The sequence below is a fragment of the Primulina tabacum genome, chromosome 15 (assembly GCF_025594145.1).
Source record: "Primulina tabacum isolate GXHZ01 chromosome 15, ASM2559414v2, whole genome shotgun sequence".
NCBI lineage: Eukaryota > Viridiplantae > Streptophyta > Magnoliopsida > Lamiales > Gesneriaceae > Primulina > Primulina tabacum.
This window is the reverse complement of record NC_134564.1, coordinates 28941369-28968272: the sequence shown is the minus strand read 5'-3', so window position 1 is coordinate 28968272 and position 26904 is coordinate 28941369. Positions and strand designations below refer to the sequence as shown.

The following is a 26904-nucleotide window of genomic DNA, read 5'->3' as shown; positions in this document are numbered from 1 at the left end:
ATTTTCAAATACTAAGCATGGAAAATGTCTTAACAAAATTGACTACCACGTTCAACAATAGCTCCCTTATATCTAATATATACATGCCAAAAGTTTTTTTTTTAAAAGAAACATGCAATATAATAAATTGATAGTATGAAAACATTCGTGAAGAGATTTTATGATCTAATACTTACAAACTTATATTCCAAAGATGCAATATTTGTCCGTCTTTGTGCATGTATCCTTTTTTTTTACTCTCATTTTCTCGATTTATTCTTGAAGTCCTCTGGAAAAATATAATTATATCAAATTTATCCATAACAAAAATATATAAAAAAAATCAGTCAATATAAGAACAACCTCATTAGACTTCCAGTAATGACACAAAGCTTGCCATACTTCTGGCGTAAGGTCATGGGGAATGGGACGAATTGACACAAGTTCCCTTAATGGAATATTGAGATTGTAAGAAGTAGCTTTAACTTGGGTCTTCCATCGCCTCCATGAAACTCCCATCATCTGCATCTCACTAGCTCTATGTTGATCGAGGATATCAAAACTTGCCTGTGAACATTTAAAAAGTTATAATAATGTTTTGAATTAAGTATGAAATATAATATTTATCAACTTATTGTTAAACGTTCTCATGCATCATCCAAGCAATGCTTAGGCATTTTTCTCCAATCTAAAAAATCAAGGGGCAAAATATTTCCATTACGAGCAATGGTTCCCACAAAATTGGCAAGCGTTGACTGCATTTCTCCATAAGGTTGACCTCTTTCATTAAATGTTACTACTAAACGGTCACCGGGTGCTAAGGAATGAACATCCTTCATAATAGTTTTCCCACGTTTCTTTCGTTGGCTTTGGGATGAATGTGTGATCTCGTTGTGACCTAAAAAAATATTCAAGATATAATTATTTTTTTCAAGCGATAAACATAACCAACAATTCATACTCAAAAAATATTTTTAACTTCCTCGATTATGTTCCTCGTTTTGTCTTGACTCCATTGTATTGTTTTGAGTTGCATTGTTTCGTGGGTCTAATAGTGGATATGATGAAGTGATTTGTGACTCGGGTTCATCTTCGTGTCCTCTATTACCCGTATCATCTCTACGAGATCGTCCACTTATATTCTGAAGCAACTTTCGCATTCTTCTATTTGTCATATTTAATATCAAACCTGAAAAATAATGAAAAAATTGCACAAAATAAATATTAAATGTATATAATTAACAAAACAGTAAATTTTTTATATTAAAAACTTCTTAGCAGATAAAGAATATAAAACCTGATTATCATAGTCAATAATCAAATACTACAATATAAAATCATATAATACAAATATTTTGGGAGCCAACCGATGCAAAAACGGATATTTCTTAGAATGCTCGAGACTTGTAGGCATAATTCTTTAATTGGAATATTAGTGCAATTGGAGTTTTTTTTAAAAAAAAATACGCATTTACTTCTTTTTTGAAATTGGAGTTTCAGTAACTAGAACAAAAAAAAGCAGCACGAATTATTACTACCAAACAAGTAATCAGAGCTATTAATTATCAAAATCTTCATGGTTGGTTTTAGTATGTTAACATCGTCCATACTACTACTGATGCAACACAGAATCCCCGACGTCGGGTACCACGATTATACGTAGATGGATCCATTGACCTAGAGCCGATATGAAAATCACAACTAATGATCTGAATTCAATGAAGGAAAAATGAATACGTATATGATGATACGATATGACATGATTTGATATGAATATGTTTGTTCATGCTTTTGAAGACCATGAAATTTAGTTTGTTTACAGTACTTTTCATTGTTGCATGATATGTATATGTACTTTTATTACGGTTCAAGTGTGTTGAATCTTTAGACTCACTAGGTGTGATTGATGCAGGTGATCATGAGGATGTGGAGACTGGAGACGCTGAAGACTGAGTAGGCGGAGTTGGGGTTACACGTGAAAACCCGAGAACCTTGCTTTTCTTCTGCACATTATTATTTTTGAGACATGGTTAAAACTGTGTTCACGATTTTTATGCTTTGGTGGTTGACAATTTTCTAGTAGTAGGTCGGTGCTTATTTTTAAACAATAACCTATAAGTGAAGCCACCTCTGAGATTTTTAACTGCAGTTATTTTTATTCAGTAGTTGGATGACCTTATAAATCGTATGGTTTGACTTATATGTATGTATATGAGTACGTATATTTTCGGCCATAGTAAAAAAAAAATCAGTAGTAGTAAAAAAGTAGATGTTACAATACTTGTGTCATTTACATTTCAGTAGTCTATTTTTACTTTCGTTTGATAGCCCCAACTTATTTTTACCTAGAATCATTTTGTGTTAAAACATTTTCAGTTAGTCTATTTACCTACAGTAATAAACTAGCGACTTACTTATATACCCAACTGACAAGAATTCCATTTCATTGTTACTAATCCAACCGAAATATTTTCAGAATTATTGAGATTATTTATTTACCCCCTCCGAATCCATTTTCGATCCTAACATATTTCTTGGATGATAGGTCAAGAATTAAATTAAACTTGCTTTTACTCGCAAGGTTGAGATATTCTTACTCTTTGAATCGACTTCTAGCCTTGGACTGAATAAAATACGTCGGAAATTCTTGATGGGAGAGGAAGGTTTTCAAAAAGCACAGGGGGATGGGAGGATGGCAGCTGCCGAATGGAGGGGACATCGATAGGGTTTCCTTTTTATAGTAAAGTATCTACTAATGCTGGGATGTAGACCTGTCGACAGACCGAATGTGAGGCCATACGAGTCTTTTTAAAAGAAAGATATGTTTTTCACTACCTAGCTTTAAAATAAATTACCATATAACATAAAATATATTTTTAACAATAAATATATGTTCTCTCTGTTGAAAATAATATATTAAATGTTGAAAAATAATATTTAAAATGTGTGTATTGAATATTTGAATCTTGAAAATAAGAGTTGTAAATATTGAAAATTAGTGTGTGATGATGTAGGTAATGATGTATTTTATTTTTGGATTATTTGTAAAGATTTCCTATAAATAGATCTCTCATTTGTGAAGAAATTCACAATTGAGTAGAGAGAAAAATATTATAAAGTGTGTAGTTTGGTAAATTTTAAGAGTTTGAGATTTTTACTTTTTACCATAAATTTACTTTTCACAACACGTTATCAGCACGAAGCTCTAAAAGTCCTTCGTACTTTTCCAAGCTCCAAACAGAAGAAAAAGGTAACAAAAGTGATAATATTTATTTTACTGTTATTTATTTATTGTGTACATATTTAATATATAATATAATGTTATTATTAGAAATAATAAAAATAAATTTTTCAAAAACTTGTTATAAATCCTGGGAGGATGTTAAGACGACATCCCACACTCCCGGTAAGGGATACGACAAGTATAAAAGCCTATAAGATTTTTAAACAAAATAACTTATGACACATCATTATAATAATGTGATATGATATACATAATTATTTAAACATGACTAATATTATATACACCATATTATTACCATAAAATTATATAAATACATACATTTATTTTTTTGTACACCAATGGTCATAAACGGTAACAAAACGGATAGTTTTTGCCCTATAAATATGATCTCACAAACTCTTTCAATCACTCCAACTTTCTTCTATTCTCTAAAAATTATTCTTCATCAAATTTTTCGAAGAAAAAAGAAGATGACTTTCTCAAGGTTATTTTTAATTATTTTTGTTATCATACTCACGAGTCTTTTATTTATCAGAGAATATCCTCCTCGTGTGTTTTCTTTATTTTTACAAATGCTTGTAATTGTTGTTTATTCATTACTTTGTATTGCAATATTCATTAACTAATAAAATGCATCGTAATTTTTTAGTACCACCATGTCAAATTTGACAAAGCTCGAATTTGTTGCGCTCGACATCACGGGAAAAAATTATATGACATGGACTCTCGATGTAGAAATGCATCTTGAGTCATTGGGTCTAAGCGAGACCATTAAAGAAAATGGTATATCTTCATCACAAGAAAAAGCAAAAGCTATAATATTTTTGCGTCGACATCTCGATGAAGGTTTAAAATGTGAATATCTCATCGAAAAAGATCCCATGGCTCTGTGGAAAGGATTGAAAGAAAGATTTGAACATGTAAGGGAAGTTATAATTCCGACCGCCCGTGATGAATGGAATATGTTAAGATTCCAAGATTTTCAGAAAGTCAGTGATTATAATTCAGCGATGTATCGAATAATCTCGCAGCTAAAATTTTGTGGACATGAGGTTACAGAATCGGAAATGCTTGAAAAAACATTTTCCACGTTTCACGCATCAAATATAACTTTACAGCAACAATATAGAGTGCGTGGATTTGCGAGATATTCTGAACTCATCGCCTGTCTTCTTGTGGCGGAAAATAACAATGAGCTATTAATGAGAAATCATCAGTCCCGACCCACTGGATCAACAGCATTTCCAGAAGTAAATGCTGTGAGTAAAAATGAATTTAAACCTGGAAACCAAAATCAAATTCAAAGACAAGGTTTTGGTCGAGGTCGAGGTCGAGGACGTGGTCGTGGACGTGGAATTGGCCGTGGTCGTGGTCGAGGCCGTGGTTTTGAAAACAATAGAGATAGTTATTTTTATAACTCATCTCAAAAGGACGTCACGAACCACCCATAGAAAAGGCATCATGAGAACATGAGTGTTAATGAAAATCACTCGAAAAGATTTGAAAGTTCTTGTTTCAAATGCGGCACTCCAGGACATTGGTCTCGTATTTGTCGAGCCCCTGAGCACCTTTGCAAGCTCTATAAAGAATCGATAAAGGGGAAAGAAAAAGAGACCAACTTCACTGAATGCAGTGACCGTTTGAGTGATTCAACTCATTTTGATGCTGCTGATTTTATGAATGATTTCTCTGGAAATGATCAATATGTTGGTGGGATAGAAATGAACAATATTGATGCTACTGATTTTCTCAATGATTTCTCTGAGAATGAACAATATAATGGTAGAATATAAATGTACAATAATTTATTTTTCATGTATTCATATAATAATGTTTTATTGTACAATTATGATGTGTGTTATATTTACATATGTATTGTCAGTAATCTTATTTCATTGCATATTTTTTTTGAAGTTCAAATATGGAAAATGCTATGAGCAAAGCTGAAGTTTGCATACCCGATAGTGGTACAACGCACATTATCCTCCGAGATAAAAGATATTTCTTGGAACTAAAATCAACAAAAACAACGGTGAATACAATATCAGGTCCTGTAGACTTGATTGAAGGATGTGGTAAAACACAGTTTTTGTTACCTAATGGTACAAATTTTTTTTATCAATGATGCTTTATATTCACCACAATCGAAAAGAAATTTGTTGAGTTTTAATGATATATATTCCCATGGGTATGATACTCAAACAATGAATGAAGGGAATGAGAAATATATGTGTCTTATCACATATAAATCAGGAAAGAAATATGTGATTGAAAAACTACCAATGCTCCCTACTGGATTGCATTATACACATATAAGTCCCATTGAATCAAACATGGTAGTAGACAATTCTTCAATATTAACCAATTGGCATGATCGATTAGGACATCCTGGTTCAACAATGATGCGAAGAATTATAGAAAATACACATGGTCATCCACTGAAAGACCAGAAGATCTTTCAGAATAATAAGTTTCAATGTAAAGCATGTTCTCTTGGAAAACTTATTATAAGACCATCGCCAGCCAAAATCCAAACTGAATCACCAATGTTTCTTGAACGTATTCAGGGTGATATTTGTGGACCAATCCATCCACCATATGGACCATTCAGATACTTTATGGTATTGATTGATGCCTCCAGCAGATGGTCACATGTATGTTTATTGTCAACTCGAAATGTTGCATTTGCAAGATTACTTGCTCAAATAATAAAATTGAGGAATCAATTTCCCGATTATACAATCAAGAAAATTAGACTTGATAATGCTGCTGAATTTACTTCCCAAACTTTCAATGATTATTGTATGTCCATGGGAATCATTGTTGAGCATCATGTTGTTCATGTACATACACAGAATGGATTGGCTGAATCATTGATTAAACGTCTGCAAATGATTGCTAGACCAATAATTATGAAAACAAAGCTCCCTATTTCTATATGGGGACATGCAATTTTACACGCTGCTTCATTAATTCGCATCAGACCAAGTGCATATCATAAATACTCCCCATTGCAGCTTGCATTTGGTAAAGAACCAGACATTTCTCATCTGAGAATTTTTGGATGTATGGTGTATGTGCCTATTGCACCACCGCAATGAAAGAAAATGTGACCTCAAAGAAAGGTTGGAATTTATATCGGTTATGATAGTCCATCAATCATTCGATATCTTGAACCTCAGACAGGCGACGTGTTCACAGCACGTTTTGCTGATTGTCATTTTAATGAGGAAATCTTCCCAATGTTAGGGGGAGAACAAAAACATACCGAAAAGGAAATTACATGGTATGTATCATCATTGTTACATCTGGATCCAAGAACAAAACAATGTGAAAAAGATGTACAGCAAATTGTGCACTTGCAAAGAATAACAAATCAAATACCAGATGCATTTGCAGACACAAAAGGGGTAACTAAATCATATATACATGCTGCAAATGCCCCTGCTCGAATTGAAATTCCGAAGAAAAAAATTGAAAATACTCATGATGTCATTAAACGCCTGAAGCGTGGAAGGCCAGTCGGTTCCAAGGATAAAAATCCTCGAAAAAGAAAATTCATAGAGAAACACGATGATCACAAAATAAAAAATGATGTTCCTGAAGAAACACTTGATGATCACAAAATAGAGAATGGTGTTCCTGAAGAAACACATGATGATGAAAATGTTCTGTCAGAACCACAAACTGACGAGAATCATGAAATCTCTATCAATTATATTAATACTGGAAAAATATGGAACCGAAAAGATATAGAAGAAATTGATGATATATTTTCTTATAATGTGGCAATCGACATCATAAATGATAATGAAGATCATGAACCAAAATCTTTTGGTGAATGTAAAAATCGGCAGGATTGGATAAAATGGAAAGAAGCCATCCAGGTTGAATTGGATTCGCTAAATAAACGTAATATTTTTGGACCTATAGTCCTTACACCTGAAGGTGTAAAACCTGTTGGATACAAATGGGTTTTTATTCGAAAGCGAAATGAGAAAAATGAAATAGTGAGATATAAAGCTAGACTTGTTGCACAAGGTTTTTCTCAAAGGCCTGGAATTGATTATGAAGAAACGTATTCTCCCGTGATGGATGCAATTACGTTTCGGTATTTGATTAGCTTGGCGATATCTGAAAATTTAGAAATGCGTCTTATGGATGTTGTTACAGCTTACTTATATGGATCACTTGATAGTAATATATATATATGAAAATCCCTGAAGGGTTTAAGATGCCTGAAGCACAAAGTTCAAAACCCAGAGAATGTTATTCTGTGAAATTACAAAGATCATTATATGGGTTAAAGTAATCTGGTCGAATGTGGTATAATTGACTAAGTGATCACTTGATGAAAAAGAGATATGTAAATAATTCAATATGCCCTTGTGTTTTCATTAAGAAAACAACATCCGGATGCGTAATTATTGCTGTATATGTTGATGATTTAAACATCATTGGAACGAATAAGGAAATTCAAGAAGTTGTGTCATACTTGAAGGAAGAATTTGAAGTGAAGGATCTTTGAAAAACCAAGTATTGTCTGGGTTTACAAATTGAACAAAAAAAATGTGGAATGTTTGTTCACCAGACAAATTATACAGAAAAAATCCTTAAACGTTTTAATATGGATAAATCAAATCCTTTAAGTACTCCAATGGTTGTTAGATCATTAAACATAGAAAAGGATCCATTCTGACCATGTGAAGAAGATGAAGATATTCTTGGTCCAGAAGTACCATATCTAAGTGCTATCGGTGCCTTTATGTATCTTACAAATTGTACAAGGCCTGATATATCTTTTGCCGTAAATTTGTTGGCAAGATTTAGCACATATCCAACAAAGAGACACTGGAACGGAATTAAACATATATTCCGTTATCTACGAGGAACGACAGACTTGGGACTTTTGTATTCAAAAGATGCTAATCCAAGTATAATTGGTTATGCCGATGCTGGATACTTATCTGATCCACACAAGGCACGTTCCCAAACTGGATATGTATTTACTCGTGGAGGCACTGCAATTTCTTGGCGTTCACAGAAACAAACGCTCGTAACAACTTCATCAAATAATGCCGAGATTATTGCACTACATGAAGCAAGCCGTGAATGTGTGTGGTTAAAATCAATGACCCAACATATCCAAATCTCATGCGGATTATCATTCGACGAGAAGCCTGTGATACTATATGAAGATAATGCTGCATGTGTTGCTCAAATGAAAGAGGGATACATAAAAAGCGACAGAACTAAACATATTCCTCCTAAGTTCTTCGCATTCACCAAAGAGCTAGAGAAGAATAAATGTATTGATGTTCGTCACATTCAATCAAGTGAAAACTCATCAGATCTCTTCACAAAGGCACTTCCTACGTCAATATTCAGAAAGCACATATATAATATTGGGATGCGCAATCTACGAAATTTCTGAAGAATTGTTCGTGTCAACATGAGGGGGAGCTTACGTGACTGCACTCTTTTTCCCTTACTATGGTTTTTATCCCAATGGGTTTTTCCTAGTAAGGTTTTTAACGAGGCAGTACAAAAACACGTAATGAAGACATCTTCGTATCATGATCATCATCACAAGGGGGGGTGTTGAAAATAATATATTAAATGTTGAAAAATAATATTTAAAATGTGTGTATTGAATATTTGAATGTTGAATATTTGAATGTTGAAAATAAGAGTTGTAAATATTGAAAATTAGTGTGTGATGATGTAGGTAATGATGTATTTTATTTTTGGATTATTTGTAAAGATTTCCTATAAATAGATCTCTCATTTGTGAAGAAATTCAAAATTGAGTAGAGAGAAAAATATTATAAAGTGTGTAGTTTGGTAAATTTTGAGAGTTTGAGATTTTTACTTTTTACCATAAATTTTTACTTTTCACAACACTCTCCAACCATTTTTGTAAACTTTTTTTTATTGGCTAGCCTCGATTCCTTTCTTCAATAATAATAATATCCCCAGTACCTATAAGACTAAAAAATACATTAATTTTTTTAAAGCATATAACACATCATAAAATATCTACTAGTTAATAAATTTTCTAATGAGTGGTTTTATGGGTTATGGACATTACATAGAGTGTTCAAGATAAGAGCAACGACATGAGCGAATTAGTCGCCAAATACATAATGTATGAGTATAAGAACTTATATGTGCATACATGAAACATGAACTGGTGATCAAGGATCAATATTGGATACTCGTGATTAGTAGAGGGATACCTTGAGTGTGTAGTTGTTGTCTCCCACACTCAATAGAGAAATTGGACATGTAAATTTTTGGGTCATTATAGCACACTAGTCCGCCGAGTCAGTATGTGGCTCTCGTGACTAATCATTCAAGAGAGAGGGCTAAGCCACTCTTACTGGAGGTTTATCTCAAAAGATAAAAACTTAACATGATATACAAATCTCGCATATATGACAATATAAATATGCATTGTATGAAAAATAATATGCAACACATAAAAATAGATATTCAGCTAGATATCTCAGACAATATTTACACACCTATAAACTGTCATAATGATTTTGAATGTCTGATCGATTCTAAACATCAAATATGATAACTTTACTTTCCAGACTTACATGCTTTTTATGGCTAGTCTAATCATATCTTTCAAACATTCTTTATAAAGCTTTTATTATATCCTCAAACTATTTCTAAGACTCTCATATCATGCTTTCGTTCGTCGTCAGTCTTTTAGGGATGATAGCTTTGTTGGCCTATGCTTGAACTTCCGGCTATCTGAAAGCTCTTTGTAACTTAGTGAGCCTTCCAAAATGGCTATAATTAATATAAGCTAGAAATGTGATACCCCCGGGAGGCACGTGTCATGGTTACTAGATGATCTCGGGTCATGGGTTAGGTCCTGACAAGCTTTGGGCCGGTTCGATAATAGCCAGGAAAATGACTCCCCGAGACATCATCTCCCCGGGCTGCCAGAATCCGATCTTCCAGATGAGTTCTCGGGTGATAGTTCTCTACCCGGGTTACTTCGATAATAGCACCTCACTCGAGTGCACAAGTATGAGATACCTTATCTTGGTAATCATTACTCACAAAATCGCATGGATTTGACAAGGTTAAAAAGACAGTTTGGCGTGTCAGAAAAGCAGGGTATGAGCAACCATCATAATTAGTAAGTGTGCACTGAAAACAAGATCATCATTGACTCTCTTTCTACAAATACCGGATTTGTTTAAACATGGAGCCACTCACTTACATATTGCCTACAACATTTATTACAAAACTCTCCATATAATCGTTGACTTGGTTTGAGCGTCGGATTGGTCACGTTGGAGAATCTTTCGGCGCCCATTAACGTTCTTTCTCTCTTGAAAGTGTAGCTAGGTCCAGGTGCTCGGTCAACCATCTCCAGCTCATCAACCCGACTCGATAAAATCGCTCACCAAGTTCTTACTCGGTTCACCCCGTCATCAAAACTTGATTCAAATGAAATGAATCTCGCATGACTTATTTATAGACAGTGTTCCGAAGTTCTTAACCAGCTTCAAAACTATGTGCCATACTCGTTCAAAAGGTCCGAAAGGATACATTTCGATGTTCATTGGATGTGTTTCGTTCTTGCTGAGAGGGTTCGGAGGCTCCGAACCTGTTGATAAATAATCGTCCCAATTTCCTTAATTAATGACAATATAATCATGTCTAAATGCTACTTTATTAATAATTGAAATTGAGTCATGATACCCAGGGATGAACCCATCAAGATCCGGCCCAAATTCCCGGCCCATCATTAAGGCCCACAGGTGAATGACCCATGACAAGCCCAGGTATTCTCCTATAAATACCAGGTTGGAGCGTATGATTATGGGATTCAATATATTGTTTTCAGCAGCACCCTTAGCTGCTCCCCCCATATATCCTCAGTCACTGACTTGAGCTTCGGAGGGGCTACGCCAGGACACCCTCCTGGCCCCCTCCTAACGATCTTATTTGTGATTTCAGGCTCAGGGTAATTTCAGAACCTGCGTCTGGACTAGTGACACTTGCCGGAATCGGACCCTAAATTTTCCGTGAGTATCACTTGGCGCCGTCTGTGGGAAAACTTGAGTTAATATGTAGAGATGGCAGGCAGGAAAGGAAGTAGAAGAGCTACCTCAGCATCATCGCGTCCTCAGAGGGGACCCGAACAGTCTCATGTTGAGACAAGACAGGAACAACCGCGTCTGGAGACGAGACATGAACAACCTCGTCAAGAGACAAGAGCTGAGCAGCCCCGTCACGAGACGAGGGTTGAGCAAACCTGTCCTAATGAGAACGTGGGAAACTTGACCTTGGAACAGTTGGGCCAATTCATCGCCCGTACAGTAGATGAGGTCATGAGGAGGAACCAAGAGTCCATGGGTGCTGGGGAACTGGCCCCTCGTCAGGAGCATGAGGGAAATGTTGAAGTCCACCAGAGTAGGGTGGAGGAGACGCAACCCATACAAAGTGGAGAGATTAGTGAGATGGGGGAGATGTGGAAGGAGATACGGAGGTTGAGGGAGCAGGTAGGGAGTAGGGCGCCGGTACCCAAGAGAGGAAGCCCTTTTTCACTAGCCATATTGGAGGAAGGTCTTCCTCCGAATTTTCGACAGTCGAATGTGGGAGAGTACGATGGACATACTGACCCCGAGGAACACTTGGGGAGATTTGAGAATGCGGCCCTGTTACATCAATATTCAGATGGAGTCAGGTGCAGGGTGTTCCTGGGCACGTTGGTGAGGTCAGCCCAGCAATGGTTTAATACCCTGCAGCCCAACTCCATACAGTCTTTTGACGATTTTGCTACAGCTTTCTTGCACAGATTTGCCAGCAGCAAGAGGCACTAGAAAAATTATTTGAGCCTGTTCGTGATGAAACAACAAGAGAATGAAACTTTGCGAGAATTTGTCCAGCGTTTCAACAGTGCAGCGCTGGAAATACCAGCGGCTACCCCTGACATCATGATAAGTGCCTTCACACAAGGACTGAGGGGAGGGGAGTTTTTCAAGTCGTTGGTCAAGAAGCCTCCGTTGAGCTATGATGATCTGTTGGCTCGAGCTGAGAAATATGTAAACTTGGAAAATGCCCAACGGTACAGAAGGATGGAGAGCCGGCCTGGAGGAAGTAGAGTTGAGGGAGCGGAGAAAGGAGGAAGGAAGAGGGGTGCGGGGGAAAGAGAGGAAGACAGAACTAGTAGTAGAATACAATTCTCATCCCATGTTCCCCTAGATAGGAGTCGGGACGAGGTGATGGAGGTGAGGGAGCCCGCGGGGATGTGGGAGAAGTCGCGAAGGGTTGGGTACAGTGCTAGATTGTCTTCAAGGGATAGACGAGAAGGATCCTCATTAAGGAGTCGACAAAGGTCTCGCTCGCCCCCTAGGCGTGGTCCAGGCCCTCCATGGATAAATCAGAGGATCGGGGAGCAGAGAGGGGAAGGTCGATGTCAAGATGTCCCTCAGGAGCTCGTCGAACTGAAGAGGGGAATGAATGAGGATAACCACCCTACGAGAGGAATGATTCATATGATCTCGGGGGGTGCTACTGATGGAGACTCTGGGTGAGCTCGGAAGGCACATGGGAGAAGGTTGGAGAACTTTGAGATATCTAGGGGTGCAGACTTACCACAAGACCCCATCATCAGCTTTGGGCCGGAAGACCTCCGAGGCGTTGTGACTCCACATAACGATGCCTTGGTGGTAACGACCACCATTGCCAATTATGATGTGCGAGAATATTTATTGATAATGGAAGCTCCGTGAACGTCTTGTTCAAGAGCACGTTAGATCAAATGAAGATGGGAGGATTTGAGTTTGAGCCGGTATCCACCCCGATGTATGGGTTTGCAGAACACGTCATCTTGCCTTTGGGTCAGATTGTTCTTCCCCTATCCTTGGGGACTGATTCTCGGCGGGTAACAAAGATGATAGCCTTCACTGTAGTAGATACCCCGTCAGCGTATAATGGAATTCTAGGACGACCAGCCCTGAAGGATTTTAGAGCAGTAGCTTCCACTTATCATCAGAAGCCTAAGTTTCCTGGGGGAAAAGGAGTTGGAGTCTTGTGCGGGGACCAAAAAGCCGCACGTCGTTGTTATGAAAGAATCGTGACGGAAGAAGAAACGAGAAGTCACGAGCATTCGCATGGAAGCTTGAGCTCAGTCTTGCAGTTGTAGAGTCATTCGAAGAAGCTTCTACGTGGGTAAATTTGTCCTGTGGAGGTACAAGAGGAGCAGAGAGGAAAGTTAGAGAATGCGCTGGGTAAGACTCTAAAGAGTCGTGAGAACGCTTACCACCTTAGAGAATATTATACTTCATTTTTGATGTATTTCATTCCTGAATTTGTCTTACGTATCAGTTGATATTTAATAAAGCCAAGTTCTTATATTAAGTTCGTGGTTGTTCTTGTATTATGAGGATTAAATTAATTTTATTTTACCTACTTAGGCTGCGCCTAGTAGAGGAGAAGAGTGGGGGGGAGAAAAGTTAAATTTTTCCAGCTAAGGCATCGCCTAGCAGAGGAGCAGAGTCGGCGATGAGAGGAGCATAGTGGAAGAGAAGAATTTTTATTTTCCTGCAAAGGTATCTTCTAGCAGAGGAGTTAGAGGGTGGAGGGGTTGAATTTTATTTTCCTGCTAAGGCATCGCCTAGCAGAGGAGTTAGAGGGTGGGCGCGTTGAATTTTATTTTTCCTGCTAAGGCATCGCCTAGCAGAGGAGTTAGAGGGTGGGCGCGTTGAATTTTATTTTCCTGCTATGACGTCACCTAGCAGAGGAGTTAGGGGTGAGGGTAGGAGAATCTTTGTCTTCCTGCTAAGGTGTCGCCTAGCAGAGGAGTTAGGGGGTGAGCGGAGTTGGGGATGAGGAGAAGTTTTATTTTCCTGCTAAGTTTATCGCCTAGCAGAGGAGCAGAGTTGGGGAAAAGAAAAATTTTATTTTCCTGCTAAGGCATCGCCCAGCAGAGGAGCAGAGTTAGGGTGGAGGTGTTTAATTTTATTTTCCTGCTAAGGTATCACTTAGCAGAGGAGTTAGAGGGTGGAGGTGTTGAATTTAAATTTTCCTGCTAAGGTATCACCTAGCAGAGGAGTTAGATGGAGGAGTTGAATTTTATTTTCCTGCTAAGACCCGGCTTAGCAGAGGAGCTAGAGGGTGGGGGTGGTGAATTTTTATTTTCCTGCTAAGGCATCACCTAGCAGAGGAGCAGAGTTTGGGAGGAGAAAAATGTTATTTTCCTGCTAAGGCATCGCCTAGCAGAGGAGAAGAGTGGATGAGGAGAATTAAATTTATTTTTCCTGCTAAGGTGTCACCTAATAGAGGAGTTAGAGGGTGGAGATGTTGAGTTTTTATTTTCATGCTAAGGCATCGCCTAGCAGAGGAGCAGAGTTTGGGAAGAGAAAAATTTATTTGGTTAGTCGATAACAAAATATGTTTACGGGGAGCAGAGTTTACGGGGATCGACCTGTATTGGACGAGGCGAAGGCGTGGCCGAGGGCTTGAGGGCGAGCCTGTGGCGCGAGGGCAAGCGAGTGGCGGGCAGGCAGGCTCTCGGCGAGCTGGCGTGGCGTGGCGGGGGCGAGCAGGCGCTCGGGCGAGCCGGAGTGGCGGGCGAGCTGCGGGGCGCGGGCGAGCTGGCGTGTGGCGCTCGGGCGCGCGGCGAGCAGACGCTCGGCGGGCGAGGGCGAGAGCGGCAGACGAGGGCGAGAGCGGCAGACGAGGGGCTAGGGGCGAGCTGGAGTGGCGGGCGAGCTGCGGGATGCGGGCGAGCTGGCGTGGCGTGGCGTGGCATGGCGTGGCGCTTGCGAGCAGGCGCTAGGGCGAAGGCATGGCCGAGGGCTTGAGGGCGAGCCGGCGCCCGGGCGAGCAGGCGAGCGTGGTGCGCGAGGGGGCGAGGCGCGCAAGGGGCGAGGGCGCCGGGCGAGCGCGCGAGGGGGCGAGGCGCGCAAGGGAGGACACACGTTGTTGGGGCTGGCGTGCAGGCGGCGAGGTGATGATGAAGCGGTGCTAGGATTGATATTTGATTTGTTTCCAACTTTTTGGAGACTGACGAAGGGCTGGAAGAAAATGCACAACTCACATGTTGTAAACCGAGAACAACGCAATCAATCGAACTTTGAACCTACGATTCAGTTCGACTCGGGAGGGGGAGACTGGTGATACCCAGGGATGAACCCATCAAGATCCGGCCCAAATTCTCGGCCCATCATTAAGGCCCACAGGTGAATGGCCCATGACAAACCTATGTATTCTCTTATAAATACCAGGTTGGAGCGTATGATTATGGGATTCAATATATTGTTTTCAGCAGCACCCTTAGCTGCTTCCCCCCATATATCCTCAGTCACTGACTTGAGCGTCGGAGGGGCTACGCCAGGACACCCTCCTGGCCCCCTCCTAACGATCTTATTTGTGATTTCAGGCTCAAGGATAATTTCAGAACCTGCGTCTGAACTAGTGACACTTGCCGGAATCGGATCCCTAAATTTCCCGTGAGTATCAAGTCATATTATAATTGATGGCAATGGGGCAGATCTGAACGAGTTCCAATCAAACCTAGGATCCACCCAGCCAAGGAAAAATGGGACTCGGGACACGCCACACCCTTTTTTGGACTTGCCTCGGCACAAATCCGACGGGTCCAAACCGCGTTGGATCCGAAAACCCGCCTAAGTAGACTTCTTTTTCACTTCAAGACTTCAACAAAACAACAAAAAATGTCCAAAAATAACACATCCATCAATTTACATCCGAACTGCATAAAAGAAACATAACTCACGAATCCATAATAAAAGAAAAATCACATAGTCTCCATATTACATCTCACGATAAAATAATATTACTTCAATCCTAAAGTCCCAAGCAAAAGCAAAAAATCAATCTGACATGTTCGTCATGATCATTTTCTTCTTCGTCAAAAATTGTTGGACAATCATCGGTCGAAATACCTACAATACTAACAATAATAATAATATTAATAATAACAATAATAATAAAACTATGTACATTTTGCTTTATATAATATTATAAAATTTAATAAAAAAATTGACAACCAACGACTAGGACACATTAAATACATCCAAAGTAGTCGGACGAAGTCTACTACGACTTGGAAGGTTTGGTTTCTCTTTGATTAAAGTTTTGAGTAACTTTAATAAATGGAAAATATAAATAGTACCTAAATAATTTATTGGTGGGATTTAGTGGACTTGGGGAAAAAATTTATTTTTGGGCTCAATATAATCTTAAAAAAATGGAATCCGAAATAAAAAAAATAATAATAAAGTTTTGAACTTTCAAATAATTCCAATAAACATCGGTTATGATTTGTGACATGCAACTATCTCTAAGTCAAATCTCAATTCATGTAGTTGACATTGTTTCACATATTTGATTAATAGAGATTATCACATTAATTTATTATTAATAAATACTCTTTATTTATTAATTTTAGACTATTTAATGGATCCGCAACTTCTAATCTTAAATCGACCATTTCTTTTAATAAATTAACTCGCCAGCAGAGAGCTTGTTGATTGTTAACACCCATATTTCGTAAGCGTACCAGTAATTGAACCGGTCCATCTTAAAAATAGTTTTTCAACTGGTCGGACTGGTTCAATCAGTCTTAGGTCAAAATACTGTTATATAATACAAAATAATATTGTTAATAATATATTTTAAATTATAAACGTATTAAATATATGTGTATATATATATATATATATACATATTTTTAACAAAATTCATATAAATTCAAAAAATTAAATTAAAAAAAGATGTAATATCATATAGATTTGAGTGAAAATCAATTTCAATTGTGACACCAACTTAAAACTACAATTTTACTCTTGATCAATGAGAAATTTATTGTTCTACACCTCCCAAAGTAAAATTCGCATTCGACATGGTAGACATTATTATGTTACTATGAACAAAACGAAAATTTTTACATTCCACACAGTTCTTTTTTTCGACATGGTAGATATTATTATGTTACTCTGAACAAAACGAAGAATTCTACATACAAGCAACACATGCAAAAAATAAAGAAATGTGCGGAACACAACACATGATTAAGAATACTTTGTTAACTCTAAGTTCCAGTCTTCAACCTTTGATTCTTTGTTATATCGGTAAGTTCTCTTGTTTTCATCCTCGTAATTTTCTTGTTTCAAGCATTCTAGATATCTCGGTGGGTTCATTCTAAGCACACAATTTTTTTAATTTCGATACAAATATTTTGTTTTTGTTTTTGTTTTTTTTGTTTTTTGGATTATTCAATATAATTTGACTTTACACGAGTAATGTTAGTATTGAATATTTAATAGTTTTTTTTGAATATTTAATAGTTTGATTATTATTAGATCAAACAATTCGAAATAAAACTCGATTGTTTTGAAATATGTTACGGATGAAGCAATATGTGTCAATATTGGTTTGAAAATATCTTAAGTTTTCGTAATGACAAAAACATCGTCGAGTTATTTCAGGTCTAACTGTCATTCTCATGTATTTACAGAACTCTAGTCGTTGGAAAAATCAAATTGTTTATAGTTATATCAGAAACTCAAGCTGCAGACATCATCAGAAGATCATCACTTATATCTGTTTCTAACCGGACCGCTTTATCAAATAAATGTTCAGAATCTGACTGTTCAACACTAACCACACTTCAATCTGCCAGAATTTAACAGATCAAATGGATACAACAACTCAAGTTGTTCAATACTATCAGATAAAGTGGTAAGCACAATATGCTATCACTCTTGATTGACAGGAATGTTTCCTAAAATGTCAAGAGTCGATCAACATTTCAATAGCTAAAAAAGCCGAAGCCGTAAAAGACAAAGAAACATTACATGAGCATTTATTTTATTTTACGATGAAGAGAAGTCGACAACCAATCTATTGGGATATATTATAGATCATTGAAAAAATTCCAATTGTTGGAAGATTTTGGGTATAAATATACATATTCAGAACTTCGAAGACATCAATATCAACAAGGAGATTCAAGCTTTCACAATTTGCAAACAAACTTATTTTTTATAAGATATCAAGCTGCTCACCTGACACACATCTATTTGTTCATATAAGATCATAAAGGATTAACTTGTGCTACACTACCAACTCTAGCCATTCAGAGCTATATGTTGGAAAGTTTGTTGTTTCTGATGAGCCAAGAGTTCTTAAACAACCAGAATTTATTGTGTTGAGTTACGAATAAGAGTTTCGATTTAAGCAAATTAATCAAAATCTTTTAGTGAATTTCATCGTAAGTAGAAGATGTGACATCAAAGTTGTTATTTACAAACATCAATAAAATTTTGTCTATTTAAATTACACATTTACTTTCGTCTTTATTTATCTAGCTGTGTCTGATTGACTTCTTGCATTGAATTTATATAGCATAACTAATATAGAATCTTTTTAGTAGTCCATTTAATTCTAGAATTTCAAGAAAGAGTTTTTACGGCTAATAATTATTAAAACCAGCTCCGTTTTTGTAAAATATTGTAATAGAGTTTACTCGAGATTTCAATAACAAGAAGGAACGAATACAAGATTCAAAATTTCATAATCTGCAATATATAAGATCTTAATCACACTTATTCTTTCTAAGATATCAAGTTGGTCACCTAGCACAAACTTATTTATCATATCAGATCATCAAAGATTAACTTGTGCTATACTACCAACTTTAACCGTTCAAACCTCCCCTATGTAATTTTTTTTTTATTTTCTGTGAACCAAAGGTTCTTAAACAACCATAATTTATTGTGTTGAGGTTATCACTAAGAGTTTCGATTTAGGTAGTGATAAGTCCTGATCGAAGTAGGTTTGTACAAGAGTTGTACTAATCAAAGTTTTTAAGTGAATTCATTCCTAAGTGTAAGAAAGGTTAGTAGGAGTTGTTATATCCGAACATCCATAAAATCTTACTCATTAAAGTTGCGCATTTACTTCAATCTTTATTTATCTAGCTATTATGTTAATTGATTGCTTGCATTGAATAAATATTACATTATTAATCTAGTCAAAATATTTTCGCGCTTGACACTTTTTAGTGGTGCAGTTAAATCTAGTCGTTCAAAAAAAGATTTAACAACTTTTGTAAAATATTTTAATAGAGTTTACACAACTCTACATTAAACTCTATTTTGATCCCAACCGTCAATATAATAAATATAATTATTTTGTTTATATACTTTAATCAGCTATCCTCTAAACTTTATTTTTATCCTAATAGTCAATATAATATATAATTGTTTTACGTATATGTGTGAATTACAATATTTATATCTTTCGATAATGATTTAATTTAAAACATTTATTTTCGTCTCTCACATGAGTTTCTCGATTCGTCCTGCTTTCACCCAACGACCATATATATTTAAAATTATTATTATAATGCTACTACAACTTAATAATAGTTTACACGACACCTTGACGTTTACTTTATATACTACGGACTATCAAGCATTTGGCTTGCGTCCGCTGGTTTGTAAAACATACAATATTAGATAATTGTATAATTTGGATATTTTAAATTTAAATAACACAATATGATGTGATATTGTTATTATTATTGTTATTCAATAATTGTATAATTTGGATATCACCTTACTGCTTATGATACGAGGAGACCGTCACACAAGAGACCTACTCTTTTGTATCATCTCGCAACATTTTAGGAGCCAATCTACCTCGAATAAAAATCCTAACAACTTATGATAATAAAAAATACATGACTTTGGTTTTAATATTAATTGCATAATCAAGTGATTATTGTTATATTAATAGCTATTAAGACGTCCATTTAATAACACATACAACCTACCGATATTTAAAAATAATATTTTCATTAATTTACTATCAAAAGGTAAGCTTAATTAATCCAAGTCTGAGAAAATTGAGCTGGTGGAGTCTAAATTCAAGACATTCAAAAATCTCCGTATATCCATTTCAATGTTTTGTTTTAATTAAATATAATTATTATTTTTTCCAGAGATTCTATAATACTATGCCATTTTAGGGGAGAGGAAGGAAAATGGAGACCATAGGAAAATCCTTGGTATTTTCTTCTTCCCTCTTCACTTTTTTCTTTATCTTAGCTCAATCTTCTGATCCATGCCAACCAGAAACCTGCGACGCCGCCATCGGGCTGCTAGTCCGGTTCCCTTTCCGCCTCGTGAATCGGCAGCCCCCCGGTTGCGGGTACCCGGGTTTTGACCTGTATTGCGACGGAAAGAACAGGACAATTTTGAATCTTCCTCGGTCGGGCGAATTCAGGGTAGACTACATTGATTACAACGCCCAGGCCCTTTTGATCAACGACCCGAATTCCTGTCTCCCGAATCGGATCCTGAGCTTCAGTCTGTCGGGTTCTCCGTTCGCTCTAGCTTTCGCGAGGAGATATACTTTCTTCAACTGCTCTTCGAGATGGATGAACCACAGTTCGTCGTATCCGTATCCTTTCGTGTTGTTAGATTGTCTGAGCGGGAGGAACTACACGGTCGTGGCGGCGAGGTCTCGGTTGTCGGGGACGGATGTGCCACCGTCCTGCAGGAGTATCGCGAGCGTTTCGGTCCCGCTGCAGTGGTCTACTTCGCCGTTTTATTGGGAGTCCCCAGATTTGACGGAAGATCTAGAGCTGGTGTGGAGGGAGCCCGATTGCCGGGAGTGTGAGAATCGGGGCGGGTTTTGCGGGTATACAGGTGGTCCGGGTCGTGAAATCGGGTGCTCCAGTTCTTCCCGATCCGGTGAGTTTCTTTGGTTTCAATTTTGGGTGGCAGCCAGGCATTATTGAAAGAAATAAATTTTTTTTTTTAAAAAAAGAGATAAATATAATTCTCCACATCTTGCAATATTTCATTATATACAAATTAATATCACATAATAATTTAATTATAATGAAATTTACTTATCAAACATCCAAAATATAAAATTAGAATTTAATTATATAATATATTTTTTAATCAAAGAAATATAATAAAACGGGAAACAGATAATTTTATATTGGCCTAGTTGAGGTAAGAATTTGGACCGGGTTGGGTTTATATGTATTTTTATAATTTTATTTTCTTTTTTAATAAATTAGACAAAAATGACATAAGACAATTTTATTTAATGAATATAAGTAAACTTCTATATTGCCTACTCCGAATATACATTGGGCTAGGTTCATTTGAGCCCCACTCAAATTTTACCGAACCGGGGGTTAACCGACTCGGTTTTTCGGATCGAATCGAAAAAAATAAATTTTTTAATATGAGTAACGAGATAATGACCAAATTAATTTTAGTTGGTTGACTATACATGTGGCTACTACGTGTATGTGATTAAATAAAAGAAATATATACGGGGTAGGTTGGGGTTCACCACATTAAACAAATATAGAAACAGCAACTTTTATGTTTATCGATTAAAAAAAAATTGTGCACCGTCGTATATTTAGAATGAGTCTTTGTTAACATCTATATGTTTTTTTTATATCAATATCAAGATACATAGGGATGACAACATGAGACGGGGTAGGTTTACTATCCTCGTCTTCACGAACTCGCTCATTCTCAAATTATATTGCCGTCTTTATATTCGTCCTCATTTCCACTTTTTTGAGTTCGGAGGTGTGATCTAATCTCTATATTCGTTTCAAAAATAATAATAGGACAATGACTGGTTAGGGAAATCCTTGAATCCGTATATATTATTCCTATTAATATTATTAATATGAATATTAAGGAGTTGATACTTATACTCAATTTTATATTATGTTTTTCATTCCATGCGTAAAATATATGTCAAATTTATTCTCAAATAGAATATAAATAATAAAAAAATGAAGTGTATATTTATTCACAGATAGAATATAAATAATAAAAAATGAAGTGTCAATATCAACTCTTTTGACGATGATGACGATGATAATGATGATAATAATAATAATAATAATATTAATTGAGAAAATTAGTCCTCAAACTCGCTTATAACCTACGGAGAAAATTGTCGGAGATACACAGCATTATACACATTTTAATTATTTATTTTAAAATTTTTTTACTACATATATTATATATATAAACTTACCTAATCATCCCACGATAATATGTGCAGGGCTTCCAAGAAGTGCAAAATATGGGATCATAGTCGGAATCGGAATACCGGGATTACTATGCATAATTGGGCTAGCCAGTTACTCCTTTGGCATGATCAAGGCTCGAACTCGTCCTAACTCCGACCATTCAGCCACCACAGTTCCTGAACCTCAGTCAGTGGTCCGAACCATTGGTGGTCTGGACATGCCCACCATCGCCTCGTATCCAAAGACCGTGTTGGGAGAAAGCGGTCGGCTCCCAGACCCGGCCAATGGCACATGTCCGATTTGCTTGTGTGAGTACCAACCTAAAGAGGCGCTGAGGAGTATACCGCCGTGCAATCACTATTTCCATGTTGGATGTATAGATGAGTGGCTTAAGCTCAATGGGAGTTGCCCGTTGTGTCGGAACTCGCCTCCCACCTCAACCGCGACCCCTACTTCCTCGATTTCATTATCATCCTCGCAGTCGACACCCTCAAATCACTGATAATAAACTCGCATTATGCTAGGTATACATGATTTTTTCCTTGTCGATTTTCGTATAAAATGAAGATATTTACATACCACTGAGGAGTGAGGAATAATTAGATGTAAGATTGAATTCAAAATTTACACACATCCACGAGTCAACGGTTATAGGAATGTTAGATAGGTTTTGTAAATTTGTAATATATATTGTTTAAAAATGAGACACTTGTTTGCATAATTTGGTTTCAAATTTTTTGTAATCCTATTTATTTTATGTTTAATATTGAAATTGAGTATCTGTGCATATTTTTTCAAATTAGATACTCCGAGAAAGTCTTCACTTTTGTTTGTTTTTTTCAAACTTCCGAATGTTTTACACATTATACATATTTTACGCATATGGTATGAGATATATGTAGTATTTAGAGTACGTTTTCCTCGACACCTTTAATCCCGAGGTAGGAGGCCTCGGCACTTCAGTTCGCTCCTCGGTAATGCTTTAGCGTGGGCTATTATGATACCATTGTCCCTACATCTTTAAAATTAAAGATTTAAAATGAGTTTATAATGAGGTACAATGGAGTTCTATAGCAACTTGGGTTAATCATTTTCGTAAAACTAGGACGAATACGAAGTAGTTGGGTACTCATTGTGCAGTCACGCAGGTGCGGGCCCGGACTTGGAGCATGACATAATGTATTAAGACGGGAGTATTTGGTCTAAGCTCGGAGCGTGACATAATGTATTAAGTTGGGAGTATTTGGTCTAAAAATTGGCGCTTAAGGTGTGTTGAAATTAATCTTGATTTGAGGGCCAAAGGGCCAGAAGAAATAATTAAAGAAAAACATACAAGAACGTAAAGCTATATACTTCATTGATTAGAAAAAGAAGAAGAAGACGGGTACATGGTGATAAGGGGGAGCTGGGGAGGTGAGGAAATACAAAACTACTATAGATCTAGTCTATGATGTTGTCTGGGTCAGAGTCGATGACTTTTTTCATGTTCGGAAATTTACCGCTCTATCCTCGGGAAGAAGAACCGTCTCTTGGATTAGTTCTTGCAGGCCTCGAACCCGATCTTCAAAAACATGAAAGCTTTGGGCCCCAGGATCTGTTTGAACACCATGATTTGCAGGATGGCTGCCTTCCTCTCCGCCCCACGCCTCCCCACCCTTGTATGCCTCCAACTATATGTGGAGAGCAGCCGCTAATCACCCACCCTGGCAATGTTCGCCTCAGCCCGAGCCGTCTGGGTCAGGGGCGGATTCAAAATTACCTGGGATTGGCTCCTTCCCATGCTGTATTTAATAAAATAAATATTTAACTAAAAAATTTAAAATAAAAAATATGTAAACGTTGACTTCATGAAAATATAGTATTTAATATTTAATATCTTCAAAAACATGGAGCTAAAACAATACTGAAGTTGTGTTCTTCGATTCTTCTTAGAATAAAACTCTTTAATTATTAAATCGTTATCAATTTTTTCAACCAAATCTAGTTCGATGTAGATTATCATAGGATCTCCGAAAAACTATGCTTCCATCTTGTTATGAAGATTTGTTTTAACAAGTTTCATTGCTGAAAATGCTCATTCTGTTGTTGATGTATAAACGGGGAAAGTTAAAAAAATACGAATCAACCTGTCAATTAAATAAATATATCATATTCGATAAATAAGTAAACGACGTAGATAAAAATGTATAAATCACTTGTCAATCAAATCGTAGGTTCCTGACTTATTTGTCTCAATTAATCTTCGACATAATTCAGAAATAGTTGATAATTCTGAAATCTTTCATGGCCAGCAACATCAAGTTTATAGTGATCCAATTGCATTTTCAAGTGATGCAAATCTTGTGAATCAAAATCAAGATAATAGAATTTATCATCAAGTCGATAGATATGATCAACATTAAGAAGCTTAAAGGTTTGTTTAGGTTTTAAAGCACAACTAAGTTTAAGAAGTTCAACTGTCTCATCCTTAAATATATTATTAAGTTCTTCAATTTGAAAATCTACTGCACCTGTAATACATCAAATCGATATTTGGTGCTCAACTGTGATTAAATCATTATGTTGACAAGAACGACCTTTACTAGATTTATAACGAGCTTCCATGTGAGGTATCTCAATGTCATACTTGACACAAACTTCTTTCACATTATCAAATCCTTCTTCTCTCAAACTACGAAACAAATTTTTAATTGTTGAAATATAATCCATTGCACTTAAAATATCTAGAGATTTCTCTTGCAATGCTCGACAAAGCAGATTTTTTATCCCCACTATCTTATGCATCAAGTGTAATATGAATGTGAAATTAAAAGACTTCATCGCAATCAATGCATCACTAGCTTCACCATGAATTGAATTAGAAACTCCATCATTCATCATATTTTCTAACACGGTAATCACAGAGCTATACATATCAATCATGCTACAAAGTGAGTCGAAATTAGAACTCTAACGATTTTTTCCAAGTCGTAATAAATTTTCAATTTGATTACATCCTCTACCTATATCATGTTCACCAGTAGCTACCATATGCATAACTTCAATTCTTTGAGCAGAATGTAACTCACCGTGTCGTTTAGGATATGCATTGACAAGATTACAAATGAAATTTAATTTTGAAAAGAATAACCAAATGAATACCTCTTTTTCAGCAATTGCAGTTAATGCTAGTTGAAGCCGATGAGCAAAACAATGTACATAATATGCACACGAGCAATATTTAAAGAAAAGAGCCTGCAATCCATTCCAAGAACCACACATATTGCTAGCACCATGATATCCCTGTCCACACATGTTGTGGATATGCAAGTCATAACGACCAAGTGCATAAGATATTTCTTTCTTTAGTGTTGCAGTAGTTGTATTTGTCACGTGTCCAATGGCAAAGAACCACTCTCGTAAAAAGCCTTCAGTATCCACAAATCTTAATACAATAGTCATCTGCTCCTTGTTAGATGCATCTCTCGCTTCATCAACTAAAATGCAAAATTTTGCATCCCCATTTTTTTTCGAATCTGAACTCTCACTTGGTTGGAATTGATATTCAAGGCATCTTTCCTGAATATCAGACGATATATATTTTTCATTCTTTGAAAGTGATGAAAAATTAATAGCAAATGTGAAAGAGTGGACATAAACAAATGTTCCTGGACACAAGGACTGAACAAAAAGTTCAGTTTATATTTTCGACAACTTACTAATTCACATTTTTTTTTTATATTTATATTATATATTTTTGAATTAATGAACTTATTATATCAATTACAGTCTAAGATTCGAATTCTGACTCACCTTAAAATTCACCCGATACCGCGTAAAATGTGCCGAATCGATGGTGTCTATCTGAATATAAGCCGCAGGATTTGAGGTTTGTGTGGCTGAAACGTGGAAGGCTATTTATGCTGTAAATTGGTGACACATAACTTTGGTACAATTGTGAGCCAAGTGTTAGGGCACCTGGCCAAATTAAAATTCTCGCTAGTAATATGTTTGAGTTGTTTAAATTTAATATATGTTTTTTTAAATTATTTCATAGATTTACTAAATTATATGATTCAAAATATTAGATTCATATAAATAGTCCTGGATTTTTTTTAAAATTTTAGGATAGGTGATATAAAATTATTACAATCAGTTAAATTATGCAACACAACAAATTAAAGATGTTAGGATTAGAAACATGTTTATAGAGGCAGGAAGTGAATAAACACTTCTAAAATATTTGAAAACTATACAATGTATTTAGCAGTTTTTCAAACTGTCAAGAAATATTCTTGAATAATTAGATTTATTGTATTACTGTGAATATAAAACAAGTGTCGAAACGGTCCGATTAGGATTGTAATAAACACGACGGGTGGAAATTTAATAAGAAGCGGTATGAAAATTTGAATATGCAAGAAAGTGAAATTGCGTAACTAAAGAACACAAGTTTTTATGCAAATTCGAGATAAAACTCATACGTCACATCTTCTTCTGTTTAGAAAGGTTTTTACTTAAAGATTTTGATTTAACAACGTATTGTAACTGCCTGCTTCGATTAGGACTTATCTCAATGCCTAAACTGAAACTCTTAGTGATCACTTTACAATGTCTGGTT

The 26904-nt window shown here is 36.3% G+C and overlaps 1 protein-coding gene across 1 annotated transcript; it reads left to right on the top strand.

Annotated features, from left to right (window-relative positions):
* Nucleotides 1–20237: 20237 nt before the first annotated feature.
* LOC142527840 (RING-H2 finger protein ATL22-like) lies at nucleotides 20238–23025 on the top strand. The gene is made up of 2 exons (XM_075632814.1): nucleotides 20238–20982; nucleotides 22337–23025. Exons 1-2 carry the CDS (start codon nucleotides 20271–20273, stop codon nucleotides 22804–22806), a joined length of 1182 nt encoding a protein of 393 aa, XP_075488929.1. The 5' UTR covers nucleotides 20238–20270; the 3' UTR covers nucleotides 22807–23025.
* Nucleotides 23026–26904: the final 3879 nt, after the last annotated feature.